The following is a 19,921-nucleotide window of genomic DNA, read 5'->3' on the forward strand; positions in this document are numbered from 1 at the left end:
TCCGCTAGTGAAAGTGTTATGGCTCAAGCACGGATAGAAGAAGCTACTTGGGAGACCGAGAACTCTATGAGAGAGCGATATTCGAACCTATTTACCGGTAAGCTTTTCGGGACGAAAATCTCTTGAGTGGGGGAGAGTTGTGACACCCCGAATGTGACCCTAGTCGGAGAGTGGTTTCAGGACCACGAAACCGAGTCACAAGAATAATTAAGTGTTATATTCCGTGCTTATTGTATGTGGAATTGGTATGCGTAAATATTTCGTGTCTCGATTTTTATTAATTAGGTGCTAATTTATAAGAAAGGACTTAGTAGTGAACTTTGAAAGTACGATAGGGAAATATGTGATGACTAATTAAAGCATGCATGCAAAATAATGGACTTGCATGTCAAATTTCCCTTTTTACAAGTGATGGCCGCCATGACAAAGTGATATGGGCTAAACATGTCATGAAACATGTTTTGTTGGGCATTAGGGAGAAATCATAAACAAATAAGCATGGGTAAGAAAAGAATGAAAAAAATGTGTGAGAGAGTAGCATTCCCCCCATTGCCGTGCAACCAAGAAGAGAAAAACAAAAAATTTGTTCATCCTTTCTCATCTTTTGGCGAAAATCATAAGGAGGAAGAAAGGATTTTTGCTCCATTTTTGGTTTAGAAGAGAACTAGAAGGAGATTTGGCCATACTTGTACCAAGATTAAGGTATGTATGAGGTTGTGTTTGGAGTTTCATGCATGACTTGGTTACTAACTTGATGTGCATGTTAGCCATGGCTCAAATCTTTGTTATGCCATGGAAATGGTATTTGGGCAAAGTTGTTATGGTGATAAAGCCATTGCATGCTAAGTGTGAAGCTTGATGATGATGCATGCAATGATGGATTTTCTATTCATGAGTAAGATTTTGAGTTTTCTCTTTGTTTTATCATGATTAAAGTTGAAAAGGAGCATGATTGTCATATTCGCCATGATGCATTCTTGAGCATGATTCATGCTTCTTGCATGTTAGTTAAAAATTTGTGTTTTGGATGGCTATGGACACCTTGAAAATTCGCCATGCTCATATATGCATATATATGATTGCACATTATGTTTGGTTATGAACTAAGTGATGAATGTATTGATTTAAAGAAGAAAATGTGGAAGAATGCTTGTGAAATTGCAAGCACAATTCGCCTAGCACACATATAAGTGCTTGATGCTATATTATAAGTTTTGGGCCACAATGTGCAAAGCATTAATTAGTAGATTGCATGCTGTTTTTGTGAGGTATTATGCAAAATTGACCTCAACATGTACATGAATATTCGCCTTGGGTAGCCTATTGAAGGCCTTAGCATTTCCTTGATGCTCAAATAAATTGTATTGAATTGCTTGATGTAGTATAAAATGTGCATGACCATTGTGTATTCAAGCTAAGGAGTGGCCATATGACCATTTAAAATCCTTGTCATATTCGGCCATAAGCAAGCACAATGAGGTTTTAATAAATTGAATTTGTTTGAATTAGCTCAAGAGCTAAGAGGGCCACAATTGGACAAGGGAAGGAAAAGGTGATCGAATAGCCGAAAAAGCCGCTCGACAACATCCGAGGTAAGTCCTCAAGAAGTGACCTTACTTGAATTATGTGAGATGAAATATGGATGTGTATGAGTATTTGAATTCCACCCGGGCTAAGTCCCGAAGGCGAATATGCTAATGATTATAATTGTGTTTGAGCCTTAGTAACGAAAATGAAATATGTATGTCCAATGATTATTGATGTATGTGTGCATGAGAAATTGAATGATATCCGGCTAAGCCCAAGACAACTATGTTGAAATTATATCCGGTTAAGACCAAGGCAATTGTGCTAGTGGCTATATCCTGCTAAGGCCCAAGGCATTCGTGCAAGTTATTCTATCCGGCTAAGACCAAGGCATTTGTGCACGTGATTAAATCCGGTTATATTCAAGAATCTTGGGCTGGAGGTGAGTGTTGGTTGCGAAATGAATTTAATTAGTACACTCGGAAAGCCCAAAGGATAAGGTACGTTATATGTGCATTGGAAAGTCGACGTGTTTGAGCAACATTCGCTCAATCGACTAATGAATTTCAGTTATTGAATTGATTGATGCTTTGCGAACTTATATAATGATGAAGTATGAAGTAAGAATGTGTATTAATGAAATGATGCATTTGGCTATGTGAATGTATTGCTGTAAATTATAGTTCATTATATTCCTTGAGACTTACTAAGCATAAAAATGCTTACCCGTTGCTTTGGCTCTTAGTTTTCTAGATTTCGCCGAGGCAATCGGATTTGGGATCGTTGAAGTCAAGTCATCCACACTATCAAGCCTCCATTTTGGTATAAATTTTGGTTGAACTTGAGATGGCATGTATAGGACTACCCCTTGTTTGCTAAATATGTTGTAATGTAAGTATGTACGGCCGTGCGAAAATGGCTCAAAAGGGAAGCATGAACTTAGACTAATTGTGGGTTGTATGTATATATTTTGTGTCATGATGTGGCTATGACTTGGAAATGGGAATGTTGGTCATATGATCAGCCATTGGCATGGTTAAAATGATCATATATGAACCTATGTATGGTAAGGCTAGTTGAATCATGGAGACCACCAAATAGGTAAGTCCTATCTTAAAACAGATGCTGCCAGCTGCAGTGGCATGAATGTGAAAAATCACCAAAATTCATAGGAATGGAATTAGATAGTGAATAAGCTATGTAAATGAACCTTTATGAGTCTATTTTCATATGGAAGAAACGAAACGGTCATAGGAGTTACAGGTTAAGAGATATTAAAGCTATTGTGAGACAGGGCCAGAATGGTTTCTGGGTTCCCTGTCGCAACTTTAAAAATTCACTATAAATTATCCAAAAGAATTAGGAGATATACCTTATATGTACAGATTCCATTTTGAGTCTAGTTTCATTAGAAACAAACGACACCAGCATTAAAGCCCTGTACAGAGAGATATTCAAGTTATACCGCGCGAAGGTCAGAGCAGTCGATCCCTGTAACAGGGTAACTTTAACTAATAAACTGTACCAATTGGCCAGACCAAAATCCTAGAAATAAATCCATGGATGGATATATGAGTCTAAATTCAGGAAAATTTACGAAACCAGTTTCCGAGTTTTGAAACTCGAGATATGATTTTAAGGCGACAGTGACGCAGCATTTCCAGCCTGACTGGAAATGTCAAATTGGTGGGCAAAAACATGTGAACTTGGTTTGTTAACCCTCGGGTCCGACACCGGCGATGGTCTCGGGTTTGGGGTGTTACACAAGAATGCATCATGGCCGAATATGACAATCATGCTCCTTTTCAACTTCAATCATGATAAAACAAAGAGAAAACTCAAAATCTTACTCAAGAGTAGACAATCCATCATTGCATGCATCATCATCAAGCTTCACACTTAGCATGCAATGGCTTTATCACCATAACAACTTTGGCCAAACACCATTTCCATGGCATAACAAAGATTTAAGCCATGGCTAACATGCACATCAAGTTAGCAACCAAAACATGCATGAAACTCCCAACACAACCTCATACATACCTTAATCTTGATGCAAATTTAGCCAAATCTCCTTCTAGATCTCTTCTAAACCAAGCATGAAGCAAAATCCTCCCCTTTTCCTTAGTATTTTCGCCAAGAAGTGAAAATGGATGAACAAAAATTTCCCTCTCTTTCCTCTACTCACGGCAACAAGGGCATCCAAGCTCATCTTTCTCTTTTTTTTTCATTTTTTATGCTTATTTTATTATAATACTTCCTACATAACTCACTAGCCAAACATGTTGGAAACATGTTTTCCTTGCCCATCATGCCCACCTTGGCCGGCCACTATAGTCAAATTTGGGGGAATTTGACATGCAAGGACAACATTTCCTAGTGTGCATCAATAGGCCACTTCCACATTTGCCTATCTCAATTCTAAATTTTCTCACACAAGTCCTTTCTAGTGAAATTCACCTTTATAACACTAAATCAATCATCATAAAATGTCATACATGAGCACACACATATTGTAGGCATCAAAATAAATTTTTAATTATTTTTATGCCTCGGTTTTGTGGTCCCGAAACCACATTCCGACTAGGGTCAATTTTGGGCTGTCACATTTTTCATATCCTTTATGCCCTAAGCCGAATACACTTGTTGTGTTCACCTACATTTTTCAAGTACAACATTCTCATATTCGGCATTAGTATCAAGCATAATAGCCAATTCTTCCCACCTTGAATCTATGCATCTATTTAATCATAGTTTGTTCAAGCACTCATACAACAAGATACATCCAATTTAACAAGAAACAAAAACCTTATTTCTCCATAGCTACTATGGCCGAAAGTTCTAGGCATCTCAATACCGAAATTTTTAACATGGGTTGCCTAAAGAACTTGGTGATGAGTTCAAATTAATCTAACATTTCAAGCAACTTAACACATCCATATAACTAAAAGAAAATCTAAGTTTAAACACAATACAACATTTTAGCATTATGGCCGAATACTTCATGAAGTTGTTAAGACCCATCCTTTTTATTAAGCACTCAAACTCAATCATCTTCATGCCTCATCACCACAACGTCAAACACCAACCAAGAAGACAACACCCATGGCCGAGTATCATCTCCATCAAATAGAAAAAGAATTTAAACCAACATCTAGAAATATGCATGAATTTCATGGAATAACATCAAACATACCTCTTCCAAAACATCAACCAACCAAACATGAAGCAAGAGAATCCTCTTCTTCTTCCTTCCTCAAGTCACGGCAATGGGGGAGCATGGATGAGACAACTTTGTTTTCATCACCCCTCCATTTTCATTACTTTATTACTAACCTTTTATTTTATTATTTCTAACATAAAACATTAACACAAAATGTTTATAATATGCTTTAACCCATAGCATGGTCGGCCACTACCTAAAGTTTTGGGTAATTTGACATGCAAGGACAAGCATTTTCTAACATGCATCAATAGGCCACTTTAACATTTGCCTAGCACATTTCTAAATTTTCTCACACAAGTCCTATTTAATAAAATTCACTTACAATTAACAAAATTCAAACATGAAATTTTCACACATGCATATATATATATATAATAAGCATCAAATATGACGGTTAATTATTTTTATGACTCGCTTTTGTGGTCCCGAAACCACTTTCCGACTAGGGTCACATTAGGGTGTCACAACTCTTCCCCCTTTAGGATTTTCATCCCGAAAATTTCTACCGATGCCTAGTTTAGGATAACGTCCTCTTATTGAATTATATCCATATAAATATTAGCTCATCGATAGCAATTGTAATTCATTACCGATTTCAGATCGATCTATAAAATCATTTTCTTATCTTAAAACAAATACATAAACATTTCTACAAGTATGCACATATATATCATTTTCTTGATTTCATAAGCAATAATCACTTAATTTAATTCACAAATGCATTTCAAACACATATTAAGAACATATTAACATGTATAATTCACATCATCAACCCACATATTTGTAACCCACATTTTCATTCATGTATAAGTCAGAACTCTAACCGAAAGTACACATATACTCAAACATCCCAATAAATATCCTTTATAACTCCATCATATCTCACTATTCAACTTAACCTATTTCCAACAGAAAATCAACTTCCACATACCTGAACATTGAATTCATTTAGCACATTCAATCACCGTTAACGATACCCGTATATAATCGATTTGGCATAAAGCCTCATATATTATACCGGCATGGGATTTATTTTAGCACATAACCCATATATCCAAAATTATCAGCATTCATCAAAAATTCTTACAGACTTTCAAATGTTGAACTCAATCGAAATAATTTCTTGAACGTGATTAACAAAAATAGGGGTCATTTAGCAATAGCACATATGACTTCATATACCAAGCATTCCCTAAACTAAATCTGTAACACATTTATAACATGAATTCATTTCTTAACAACATATCCACCATCTTAAATCAATTCCTTCGTTCCATACGAGGTCTTACATGAATCTTGTTTTACTCACTTAATGTCTACTGACCGATCTCGCACACATAGTGCTCGGTTGAAGAACTCGCACTCTCAGTGCCTCTAATCATTTGCACATATAATGCCCCTATTCATTTGTTGTTACACATTGAAATGACTTAACCAAGTCTATAAACATCATGCATGTACACTTTTAAACATATCCTTTCATTTAAATTTGAATTCGTATAGTAATGAACACTTAAACTTTGCTCAAATTACCAAGACGAAGCCTACTAGGCACGGAGGTCGAATGCACATCACCAGCATGATTGCTCTTCAGGACCTAGCCCGGATATAACACCAGCACGAATGCTCATCGGGACTTAGCCCGGATATAACACCAGCACGAATGCTCTTTATGGACTTAGCCCGGATATAACACCAGCACGAATGCTCTTTATGGACTTAGCCCGGATATAACACCAGCACGAATGCTCTTCGGGACTTAGCCCGGATATAACACCAGCACGAATGCTCTTCGAGACTTAGCCCGAATATAACATCAGCACGAATGCTCTTCGGGACTTAGCCCGGACATAACACTAACACGAATGCTCTTCGGGACTTAGCCCGGATATAACATCAGCACAAATGCTCTTCGGGACTTAGCCCGGATATAACATCAGCACAAATGCTCTTCGGGACTTAGCCCGAACATAACACCAGCACGAATGCTTTTCGGGACTTAGCCCGACTATATAACTCTCAATTCTCATGTATATATACATATATAACAATACACATTAGTATATCATTTACATTACTTGAATACAAACACAACATGCTTATCGACCATTCAACTTTCAGTTCCATAGCCACATACAAAGATCACATTTATAGTCGTAACACTCTTTCAAAATTGCATCAATTATACCCTTATAATTCAATCCAAATCAAAATCCAAATACGAGTACATGATACGTACCTGATCAACTTAATGATTTAAGCATATCCAAGTGAAGTTATATCGCAAATTCTCATAGTCAGAAGCTTGCTACAGCTCGATCGGGATCAAAATTCATTACAATACAACAAACACATTTTAATAGTCAAAATCATCACACTATCACTTTATCACTTTATGGCATGTATAAATAGACCCACGCGTACTCGTTAGTCCTAGAATCGACTAAATCGTAGCTCGATACCAATAAATGTAACACCCTATCCCGTATCCGTCACGGAATAGGTAAAGGGCATTCTCGACTTGAAACTCATATCCAACAAGAAAATTTTGAATATATATATTTTTTAAAGAACGTTCCTTTAGGTAAATACTAAAGACAATCGTGGATACAATTTAACCGCTATAAGTACACATTCAAAAGATGCCATTTTCGCATGGCTTATATACATTAACCAAAATATTCTTCTACCACGGTCTATTCTTTACATGCCATAAAATAATTCAAAACATAACAAGAATAAGCAAAGGATAGTGATAGTGTGACTAGTTGTCGACGATCCCGAGCCTATAGCTTCCAAATGAGATCTATAAAACAGAGGAAACAAAGTAAATGGAGTAAGCATTACAATGCTTAGTAAGTTTTAAGCAAGTCAACAGATAACAATCAAATTATAACATAGTTGTTCGTATTTTATTTCACTCTTCCTTCTGCATACCATCCCTTTACCGAATATGCCCATCTCATCATATATAATAGGCGATAAATTCTCACTTGATAGTGATCTCTTATAAACATAGGTACATTACATATTTTCACCTAACTTTCCACATTGACCAAACGCACAATAATCATAGAACAGTCTTATTACTTTACTCACATATGCATCACATAACGACCTTGTGATTTAGTCCAAATCAAGCTTAAATATAATCTCAAAATACATACCGACCAAATTAACGCATTGAACGATTTATTACCAATTGTTACCGTGAAGTCGTATAATCTTATGCTTTACTCGAATCTTCAATAAACCTTTAGCTCGAATAGTCCCCACACGTAGTTATCGGGTCTTACCGGACAAAATCTCCACACGTAGTCATCGAGTCTTACCCGACATAATCTCCACACGTAGTCATCGGGTCTTACCCGAATATATTTCAAGTTTCATGTACATTTAATCACATGTTACAACATTCACATCGATTGTCATATTTGTAATTCATTTGCCTCATCAAATATCTAATAATACACACCTTTCACATTTGGTCATTCGGCCACAATATACACACATCTCCTACATATTTCACACTAGCCATTCGGCTTTACCACATATACATATCTCATTCATATTTCACACTAGCCATTCGGCTTTACCACATATACATATCTTATTCATATTTCACACTAGCCATTCGGCTTTACCACAGATACATATCTCATTCATATTTGACACTAGCCATTCGGCTTTACCACAGATACATATCTCATACATATTTCACACTAGCCATTCGGCTTTACCACATATACATATCTCATACATGTTTCACACTAGCCATTCGGCTTTACCACATATACATATCTCATACATGTTTCACACTAGCCATTCGGCTTTACCACATATACATATCTCATTCATATTTCACACTAGCCATTCGGCTTTACCACATATACATATCTCATATATATTTCACACTAGCCATTCGGCTTTACCACATATACATATCTTATTCATATTTCACACTAGCCATTCGGCTTTACCACATATACATATCTCATATATATTTCACACTAGCCATTCGGCTTTACCACATATACATATCTCATACATATTTCACACTAGCCATTCTACTTTACCACATATACATATCTCATACATATTTCACACTAGCCATTCGGCTTTACCACATATACATATCTCATATATATTTCACATTACCCATTCGGCTTTACCACACACATATCTCATACATATTTCAACAATAGCTTATAAGCAACTCAAATAGTTTTATCAATGTTTACAACAAATTCACATATTCACTACAAGCTGTTTTCCTGAGCAATAGTCACTAAATTATTTATAACTGAGCTACAAAACTCAAAATCAATTGCCGTTAATTTTCCCTGAACATAGACTCATATATCTTCCATCCATAAAATTTTCAGAATTTTAGGTTTGGCCAATCAATACCAGATTTTTCTTAAAGTTTCCCTTGTTTCACTATTTGACTAATCTGACCACTCTTCACTACGAATCAAATTTCTCATTGTATAGAATTCAAAATATGTTCTATTTGATTTCATTTGAAACTAGACTCATTTTTGGAGTCTAATCATATAAATTTTATCTTATAACCATTTTTGTACAAATTATAATGATTTTCTAAAAATGTAATGTGGGATTTTGAGTCATTCTAACATTGTCTCACACAACTTTAAATATCTCTTTGTAGGAAATTTCTTTGCTTACACGGTCTCTTTTATAAGAAACTAGACTAATTAAGCTTTGATTACATATTTTATTCAGCCTATAATTCCACACCAACAATTTATAGTGATTTTCTAAAATCACGTTACTGCTGCTGTCCTAAGCAAATTATTACAATTTGCTCTTAAATTTCCAAGTCCAAACACTTATGAACTTACCATTTGAGTTTAAGACATATCATGGCCACATCATATCTTATTAAATCAACTCATTATGTCCTATTATGATTGAATTTACTCAACGTTTAATCACTTAAAACTTACCTCGGAAGTTGCCGAACGATTACGACAGCTCTTCGATCACTTTTTCCTTTCCCTTATCCAACTTTGATCCTCTAGGCTCTTGAGCTAAATCAAACAATTTACTTCTCAAATTAAACAAAGTCATACGACATCCATATACATTTTATACTAGCCTAAATGTACCATCAAGATATACTTTACTCAAATAATTTACCTTGGCCGATCATGTATAATGTTTTGTAGCTTAATAAATTTAACATACATTATGTATCTATAATATTTGTGCAACCAATTATCCATGGTCATACACACACAATCAAAAATAAATACCAAATTTTTCATATCCTTTATGCCCTAAGCCAAATACACTTGTCATGTTCACCTACATTTTTCAAGTACAACATTCTCATATTCGACATTAGTATCAAGCATAATAGCCAATTCTTCCCACCTTGAATCTATGCATCTATTTAATCATAGTTTGTTCAAGCACTCATACAACAAGATACATCCAATTTAACAAGAAACAAAAACCTTATTTCTCCGTAGCTACTATGGCCAAAAGTTCTAGGCATCTCAATACCGAAATTTTTAACATGGGTTGCCTAAAGAACTTGGTGATGAGTTCAAATTAATCTAACATTTCAAGCAACTTAACACATCCATGTAACTAAAAAAAATTCTAAGTTTAAACACAATACAACATTTTAGCACCATGGCCGAATACTTCATGAAGTTGTTAAGACCCATCCTTTTTATTAAGCACTCAAACTCAATCATCTTCATGCCTCATCACCACAACATCGAACACCAACCAAGAAGACAACACCCATGGCCTAGTATCATCTCCATCAAATAGAAAAAGAATTTAAACCAACATCTAGAAATATGCATGAATTTCATGGAATAACATCAAACATACCTCTTCTAAAACATCAACCAACCGAACATGAAGCAAGAGAATCCTCTTCTTCTTCCTTCCTCAAGTCACGGCAATGGGGGAGCATGGATGAGACAACTTTGTTTTCATCACCCTCCTTTTCATTACTTTATTACTAACCTTTTATTTTATTATTTCTAACATAAAACATTAACACAAAATGTTTATAATATGCTTTAACCCATAGCATGGCCGCCACTACCTAAAGTTTTGGGTAATTTGACATGCAAGGACAAGCATTTTCTAACATGCATCAATAGGCCACTTTAACATTTGCCTAGCACATTTCTAAATTTTCTCACACAAGTCCTATTTAATAAAATTCACTTACAATTAACAAAATTCAAACATGAAATTTTCACACATGCATATATATATATATAATAAGCATCAAATATGACGGTTAATTATTTTTATGACTCGGTTTTGTGGTCCCGAAACCACTTTCCGACTAGGGTCACATTAGGGGTGTCACATTTATGATGTTGAAACAAGGTGATATGCAAGTAGTCGACTATGAATGAGAGTTCTTACGACTTAGCAAGTATGATCTCGAACTGGTACCAACTGAAGAAGAAAGTTTCAAGCGATTCCTTCAGGGAATGAGAGATGAGCTTTGAGTTTAACTAGTTTCGCATAAACTTAAAAGTATTCACTGATCTAGCTGAATGAGCAAAGATGGTTAAGTTTATACATTATGTAATTTTTTTTCAGTTTTAATTTTCTTTGTGACATTGAAGGTTAATCATAAATGAATAAGAAAATATAAAAATTATTATCTTGAATTTATGGGTGTTTCCATTTTTTATATATATTTTTAATCAAATTTAGCTATTCAATTTTGTTGTTTTTAGCTTTTTAGGTGAAAGTGTTACAAAGAAAAGCAAGTTTGCAAAAAAAAAAAGACCAAATTACGCCATATGTAAATATTGAGATTTTTTAGAATCAAGACTAAATTGGCACAATGTACAAATGTTGAGGGTTAAAAGTTGTTACTATGTCGATTTTAAAAGTTGTCACCATTATCAAGCTGATGATAAAAAAATACAAAATTGAATAATTAGGTGATTACTTTATAACTTTTCATAATTTACCTTTATTTAAATTTACTTTATTTTCAAAATTTAACAAATTGACATGATTTTTAGGATTAAAACGGTACACCCATGAGATGCACAAATAAGAAAACTAGTTCCTATATATTTGCATTAAATATTTTTAAAATATTGTTGTGTGTCATCAAATTTCTAATTAATTATTGTATTGATAACGCGATCTTTTTCCCGATCTTTATAGCACGAATTTAAAATTAGTTGAATTAAAGATTTTTTTTTATCTTTCATGTCTATTGTACAATTTATTCTCGGAATTTGTGATTACTCATTTCAGTAATATTATCTTCAAAATTTGGACTTGGATTCTTTCTTTTAAGTATAATGTACCAAAAATCAATGTTTTTAGAATCGGACTGGTGATCGAATTAGTCAGGGCCACCGATTCGTTAATCCAACATGTCTTTTTAGTTTGATTAAACAAATAATTTTAAAAATTTAAAAATATGGTTTAACCTCGATAATTTTTTTTTTGATTTAGTGATTCGTACTAATTTCTTAATCATAGGTGACTCTTGGGGGGTTGACAGGGGCCCAACCCTTCTAAAATAGAAAATTTTACATTTTGACCCTTTAAAATTTTAAATGAGTAAAGGCAAAATTATACTTTAATTTTCTAAAAATAATAAAATTTTAATTTAATAATTTAAAATTACTTTTTTATTATTATAAAAATTAAAATTTAATTTTAGCACTAAAAAAATTTTTGGATAATCAACTAGCTTAATTCCTTTATCCGAGTCAATACTAGTCAATTCCCGATCCTCCAATTGGTTCAGACAGCAGAGCATCTAACGGCAATATATTTAGCGACGTGGGAAAGCAGCAGACGACAAACACAACCAATTTCAAGGTCTCCTCTCTACAATGTAAGAACCTAAAAACAAATGAAAAATGCAACTTTGCACTTTGAATTTCACATATCCATCACAGCACTAATCATGTTCCTTCTGAAGGTAATCACTTCCCCTTTTCATTTATTATTGTTGTTAAAACTTATCCTTTGTATTGGGGAGCTTACTGATTTTATTTTTTGCTTTGTATACAAGACTTGGCGGGCATCTGCATTTGGAGTTTATGGTTACTTGAATTTCACCAGAAATGGCTTCTTGTAAGTTCACTTGTTGCCCCTCTTGCAAAACCTTGCCCTTTTTTATGCAGCAAAATTGACGCTTTTATGCATATTTATTCCTTTTCTGCTGATGGAATAAATGGTTTTTCTTATAACATGATAATTGAAATTATAAGAACTCAAGTTTGAATCCTTCAATAATAATAATAAAAGCTAATATAGGTGGTCAGAAAATATATCTGACACTTGCACATTTTCTTGATTCTGTGAGTTTGGGTTTAAGTTATTTGTTTTTTATCGGCGCGTATCTTCACTAGTTGTTGCCTAATATTGGTTTCTCAGTACTGTTCAAAGAAGCCAGCGCTCTGCTCATCAAAGATTAAGTACTAGGAAATGATCTTTTGACATTATTGTATATTGTTTTTAAGATATTCTTTGATTTTCAGGGAACACTCCAAGAAATTCAAACCCGAAGATATGGAAATACGAATAGAGGGGAAGAACTGCGTGGTCACAGGAGCAAATTCTGGCATTGGTTTTGCTACTGCTGAGGCTCTTGCATCATGGTGTTGATTATTTTCTGACCTTTTTGCTTGTTTGATTTATTAAAAATAAACTTGCATGTACCTGCATTCTGTTTTCCTTTTTGTTCATGTTATTATGATGTTTACCGTAGTGGAGCAACTGTCTATATGGTGTGTCGTAACAAGGAGAAGGGAGAAACCGCTCTTTCTAAAATTCAGTCTTCAACTGGCAATCCAAATGTTCATTTGGAAGTAATTATCATCTATTCCTTGCTAATCTCTTGTTTTCCATGATGGCCTCTGAACAGCTTGTTTCTTTGGAATTTTCATAAATTAAGCCCTTACCTGTTTACAGTTTTATGGTTTATAATTTATCTACAATGTTTCAGTCTTAAATTGCTTATAAAGTATAGCTTGCAGGTTTGTGATCTTTTGTCCATCAGCGAGATCAAGTCATTTGCATCCAGGTTCTCTTCAAAGGATGTTCCTGTTCATGTTCTTGTAAAGTTCTATTTTGCTTATTACTAGTTGAAGTTTCCTCCAAGAAATAGTAGTTGTTCTACAACTAGAAATGGGTGACATCATTTAAGTTCTAAATAACTAGTACTTTTCTCCAATATCTGGTTGTATATATTTTTCTACCATTCTGAAACACTTGTCTTTGTTCTGTTTCTAACTTTATATAGACTGGGATCGTCTTCTGTTCCAATATTAAATGAGAAAGGGATAACATTTATTTAAGAGTAGCCTGCCATTCTGCTAAACCATTGCTGTATCATGTAACGCTTATGATTTTCTTCTTCTTAAATTTTATTTCCTTTAGGTCAACAATGCTGGACTGATGGAGCACAAACGAATTACGACATCTAAAGGGTGCGCTTTTCACTTTATAACTACAAAAATATTCGATACATTACGTGTTCTGTTCCTTCATTAAAACTGAGGAAAAAGAATAGAAAAAAATATTTCATGTCTTGTCTTTCTCATTTCCAACGTGCCTCCAGATTTGAGTTGAACTTTGCTGTCAATGTATTGGGCACTTATGCCACAACAGAATTAATGTTGCCTTTGCTGGAGATAGCTTCTCCTGATGCTCGAGTCGTAACAGTTTCATCTGGTGGAATGTATACTACTCCCTTGACCAGTGATCTACAGGTAGTTGTTTTCCTTGTCTTGGTCCATTCCTAAACCCCTAGCTATAGCGCTAGCTGAATTAATGGATACTTATGAATTCTCCTTTCATTGTAACTGCAGTTTAGTGATGGAAAATTTAGTGGGGCAGAGCAATATGCTAGGAACAAGCGAGTTCAGGTCAGCTAAGTTGATAGCTTTTCTACTGCTAGAAGTTATCAAAAAGTTATTTTTCTTTTTTGCTGAAATAACATTTTACATATTACATTAGATTTGGTAATATATTGCCAATCATTCAACTAAATTGAACTATCACAGTCTAACTTACCAAATTTTAGATTAGGAAAAAAAGGATATTATTGATATTATGTCATAGGCTTTTATTTCGATTCTGCTGTAATGTCAATGTGATGTATGATTTTCATTTTCTAACTCTAATTGCAAAGTGCAACAACAGTAGGATTGGTAAACACCGCCTCTTAGGCTGTTCTTTCATGGGGCTTAACCTATAAATAGAGAAATTCAAATCATGACATTCAGGGTGCTTTCTCTACTGCACCTCTGCCAATATGGAATCTGTTCTCTAAAGTTCATAATACACTGTCATGATTGTCTTTCAAAGTTGATCTTACTTGTATAACAAGTGATAGCCCTCACGATGCCAAGCTTGTTTTCTGTGTTTCACTTCCCAAACTGGGCAGCTAGCCCTTGAAGAAATGTCTAAACCTTGTTGCTATTTTTTCTTAGGTAGCACTAACTGAAAAGTGGGCTGAGATGTACAAGAACAAAGGAATTGGGTTTTACTCGATGCACCCGGGCTGGGCTGAGACACCTGGAGTAGCTAAAAGTTTACCTGACTTTAACAAATGGTGAGTTGTTTCTTCTTCCAAGCAGCAACTCGACTCCTCCTACTCATCTTTGTTCAATACATGACACAATGATTCCTTTTTCTGTTTTTATCTTGACCTTTTTACCTTTGCAAATGCATTGCAGGTTATCGGGGAAGCTCAGAACTAGTGAAGAAGGTGCGGACACAGTTATATGGTTGGCTTTACAACCTAAAGAGAAACTGGTATCTGGTGGTTTCTATTTTGATAGAGCAGAAGCTCCTAAACACTTAAAGTTCGCAGCTACAAGGCAGTCTCATGCAATCATAGACTCTATTGTTGACACTCTACGTTCCTTGGTAGTCTCAAAAAAATAGTTCCCGACCCCAAATTGTCCCAGGAATCTGCTTGCTGCATATTACTTCTGCGTTATGCTGTTTATACGTATCTTTAGCTCATAGGAAGGATAATCAGCTTTATATTATAATGTTTTTCCATATGTGCATCGGTTTAGAATGGGCACTTTGAAAGGAACTGTATATCAAATTCAGCTATAGCGAAAAAGAAGAATCTTTTTCTACAATCAAGAAATAGGACAGCCAGTTCAGTAGCATTTGGCTAAAGGAATGTTCAAATGATGCAAAGTTTCTTTCTCAGGAATTTTCAATAAGCTGTTTATACGCCTTTTTATGTTCATAGAAACAGATGTTCTAAAATAAAAATTTTCCCAAGAAAATTTCCTTGAAATGCAAGCAAAGAGCAAAGCTGATGAACTTTCCTAAAAAAACAAATTCCAAACCTCACAAGATTCGAGTTTTACTTGCATTAAAAATATTATTCATCTCAAAACTTAAATTTAAAGTTGATGATTCAATTAATAGATTTTTTTTATACATTCATAAAAATCATACAAAAAATGATAAATGAATCATTAAAAATGAAAATGATAAAGAACCTTTTTTTTTGTTTTGTTGAATTTTATTTGTGAAGCTTCAACTAGTTAGTTTAATTACAATAAAGGAGTTCTCTTTTAGGAAAACACAAAATAAAAACCTCTATTGACGACCTAATTAAATAGAAAGGATAATTTAATAAATAAAATGATACAATAAATAGTAAAGATTCCTTTTGAACTTTCAAATTACTATTTCGAACGAAAATTTCTGTTAATTATTTTTTGTTATTCTTTACCCATAGTTTTATTGAATTGAAAGAGCTATTTTTTTGCCACTATATTTTCAAAAATGAACGTTTAAATATCCTTCAAAACTAAGTAAATAGATTCGAATTATATAAAATGCTATTAATCTGGCGGTGGACCAAGATATTATTGCAAAAATCGGTGAATACAACCAATTGTCATTAATAATTTCATCTTTGGACCAAAAACAAGCAAGGGGTGGAATGCCCCAAAGAGAAAGTGTACCTACTAAAAAAAACAATTTGTGTAATGGGCGCGTACTTTCTTAAACCGCCCATAAAAACCATAATTTGGCTTTTCTCGGGAGAATATCCAACCATAGCTTCCATAAGTTAAAAAATTTTCGTTACCTAAACCAAACTCTTTTTTGTTATGATGTAAAAATAAATATTTTTATTTAAAATACGAAAATAACTTAAAATTCTATATAAAAATATTTTACAAGGAAAATACGATATTAAGGTTATTGATTATTTTCTATCTACTTGGAAAAGACTTAAACTACAAAGAATGTCTAAAGTCTAAAAGCATAAAATCAAAAATAGTATGGACAAATCGTGAACAAAACTAAATTATCATAAATGGTTAGAAAAATCTAAAAAGATCTAATCGAACCGAATTCAACTTAATACATCCCTAATGATTATAATAAATATAGGTTAAAATATTCTCCAAGCCCCTATAATCTTGGTACATTTGGAAATTAATCTCTTTAGTTTTATTTTCAAGAAATCTGTCCTACTTTTCATGTTTCAAAATTCATATCCAGTTATTAACAAAGTTAAAATTCTTTATATTAAATTCATTGGTGTGATGTTATAAAAAATGAAATTAGAGAAAATGAGAAACAATTTGGGGTTCCAAACTCCCTATGGAAGTGTTGGAGGTTTGGCATTGTGGTGATGGCAGGGTATGGAATAAGAGGTTATTGGGGCTAAAAAACCTTCACTAATTCTAGGATTGAAACTGAAGAAGATATTTCTTGCTTCTTTTCCTTTATTTATAGAAGCCCTAATCATAAAGTGAGAATGAAGTCTTGGAATCTATCAAAGGCTTGAATCATGGAGTAAGCTTATGAGTAGAGTTAGAAAATTTAGATTCTAAGGTCAATTTTTTAAAAAATTAAAAAGTTTATAAAAGTCAAATAAATTAACGCATAATATTAATTCCAGATAAATCGATGTATATGGTTAAATGTAAGATTATTACAAAACTATTAAAACAATAACTAACAGAAAAGGCACATCGAATACATTTGAATAACGCATATTTTTTTTTACAATTGTCCAGGACATTTTCTCATGTGTTGACATCGTTGAATTATCTTCTCTTTGTTAATGTTGTTAAAAATATGCCCTTCTTATGTTATCTCTATCACTGGGATGATAATTTTGTAATCTTAGTTCTCAATCTTGGATCGGCTGAAAGGTTTTTAAGGCTAAACTCAACTCAACTCTTTTAATCCTTTTTTGAATTGGTTTATATTACTTTGCCTATTCACTCTTTTTTCTTGTTGCTCTTCCTCTACTTCACTAGTAAACTTTCTTTTTAAAAAAAATTCTCATTCCTGTTAAACACTTAGAATAAATAAATCTAAGCCTTAAATACAAAGGTTTTCATGAAGCCAACATACAACTAGTCATTTTCTTTCACAAAAAAAAAAAAATAATAACTTAATGATTTTTGGTGTCATGAGAATACAACATGTCAATTTTCATATGCAACATGTCAATTTTCAAACATAAGATTCACAATAATCACACTAGAAACAACAATTTTGAAATAAGAATGTTGCATTTCTAATCAATAATCAAGAAATTTAAGATTATATAAATACAACCAATCCTAATTTCCTGAAGGATTTGTATTAAGGCTTATGGTTTAGGATTTGATACATTAAACCTTAAACCCTAAATCTCTAAAAATGATTAGAGATTTTGTGGTTTTAGTGGGTGGAGAGAGATTTATTTATTTCTATATAAAATAATTTATTTTATAAAATAAATCTTTTAAAAATTTTGATGGATCATTTTCAATTTTTTTGTGAGATCAATTTTTTTGTTGGGTTATTTTTCAATTTTTCAATTATATAAAATTTTAAAAAAAGTATAGCTAATCTTTTCCCTTTTTTTGTGGGTCAATTGATCCCACAATCGTTCAAGTGGTTCCGCCACTAAGTGAGATGATTTTATGGGAAAATTCTCGGAGATGAGAACAAAGCTTGTACTTTGGAAATCGAACAAAAAGAGAAATGATAGAGGAATTTGAAGCACTCATCAAGAAAATTTCAACAGTCCAAAGATGAGTTGTTAACAAGTAACAAAAATGAAGTGTCAAAACATTCAAAGTATATATAATGTTTCAATGGTTGTAAATGAAAAATTATATGTAATACCCCAAGCCCGATTCGATTAACCGGATTAGGATCTTAGGTATTACATCACTGATACAGACAAAACCAAATCTACTTATACAAATTACAATCAATTACAAAATCTCAAATTAAATGCATAAGTAAATACAATTACAATACATGACAACGAGGTTACAGAGTTTCTAATTTGATACCCTAACATATTACATTTATCATCAATTGAAAGATTCTAAGTACATATCAACTTTGAACACACCACCTAATTGGCTCTGTATGCATAATAGCCTAATACGTCACTCCTTTGGCATAGTCTTGACATCGTCCCTCCTAGTGCAGACTCATATCAAATCACCTGTAACAAAACACTCACCAAGATAAGTTCATAAGAGCTTAGTGAGGAAACATCATTTACCTATGTCATTTTTCCACCTTTAAACTGATAAATTATTTATATGATTTCATCATTCTGAACCTTCATCGTAATCACTGGTGAATACTCCCTTAATTTCTATTCTCGCTTCCATCTCAGATACCATTCCTTGCTTAGAACTCATTTTTTCCCTCTCGATGCCTTCGATACACCACTTGCACTCTTCAATATGAACTTTCGTTAATCTTTATTCATTTCCTTACTAAAGGTCCATACCATTGAAACACCATTACTCTTGCACACATAATCCAAGCTATCATTTCATCACAATTCCTGAATCATCATGTACTTAAATAATAGTTACCTCCTTCAAATATAAAATTTGGATTCCTTGTTCAAAATACACTTTTCTAAATTTCTTCAATCTTTATCATTCACAATCGAATTATAGATTGGTATAATACTTTATTATAGTCTATAAAGACACTGTGTCTTACTGATCACAACTTACGAACCATACTGAATGCGCCAAAAAAAATTTGATACAGAATCAGCCACAAAGGACATTCTTTATGGTACACCATTGAGAGTCTTATCATTACACGCCAAGAGTGTTTTCTTTCAGAGTTCACCGCGAAAATAGTTCTATTAGTTTCTGTCGGCATCCC

General features: G+C 33.5%; 1 protein-coding gene across 1 annotated transcript; it reads left to right on the top strand.

Moving 5' to 3' along the window:
* The first annotated feature begins 12,490 nt into the window (after positions 1-12,490).
* Positions 12,491-15,978, top strand: LOC108484532 (uncharacterized). Its single transcript, XM_017788350.2, has 10 exons — positions 12,491-12,710; positions 12,804-12,865; positions 13,273-13,392; positions 13,503-13,602; positions 13,771-13,851; positions 14,174-14,223; positions 14,355-14,505; positions 14,605-14,661; positions 15,229-15,350; positions 15,475-15,978. Exons 1-10 carry the CDS (start codon positions 12,642-12,644, stop codon positions 15,683-15,685), a joined length of 1,023 nt encoding a protein of 340 aa, XP_017643839.1. The 5' UTR covers positions 12,491-12,641; the 3' UTR covers positions 15,686-15,978.
* Positions 15,979-19,921: the final 3,943 nt, after the last annotated feature.

The sequence above is a fragment of the Gossypium arboreum genome, chromosome 6 (genome assembly GCF_025698485.1).
Source record: "Gossypium arboreum isolate Shixiya-1 chromosome 6, ASM2569848v2, whole genome shotgun sequence".
NCBI lineage: Eukaryota > Viridiplantae > Streptophyta > Magnoliopsida > Malvales > Malvaceae > Gossypium > Gossypium arboreum.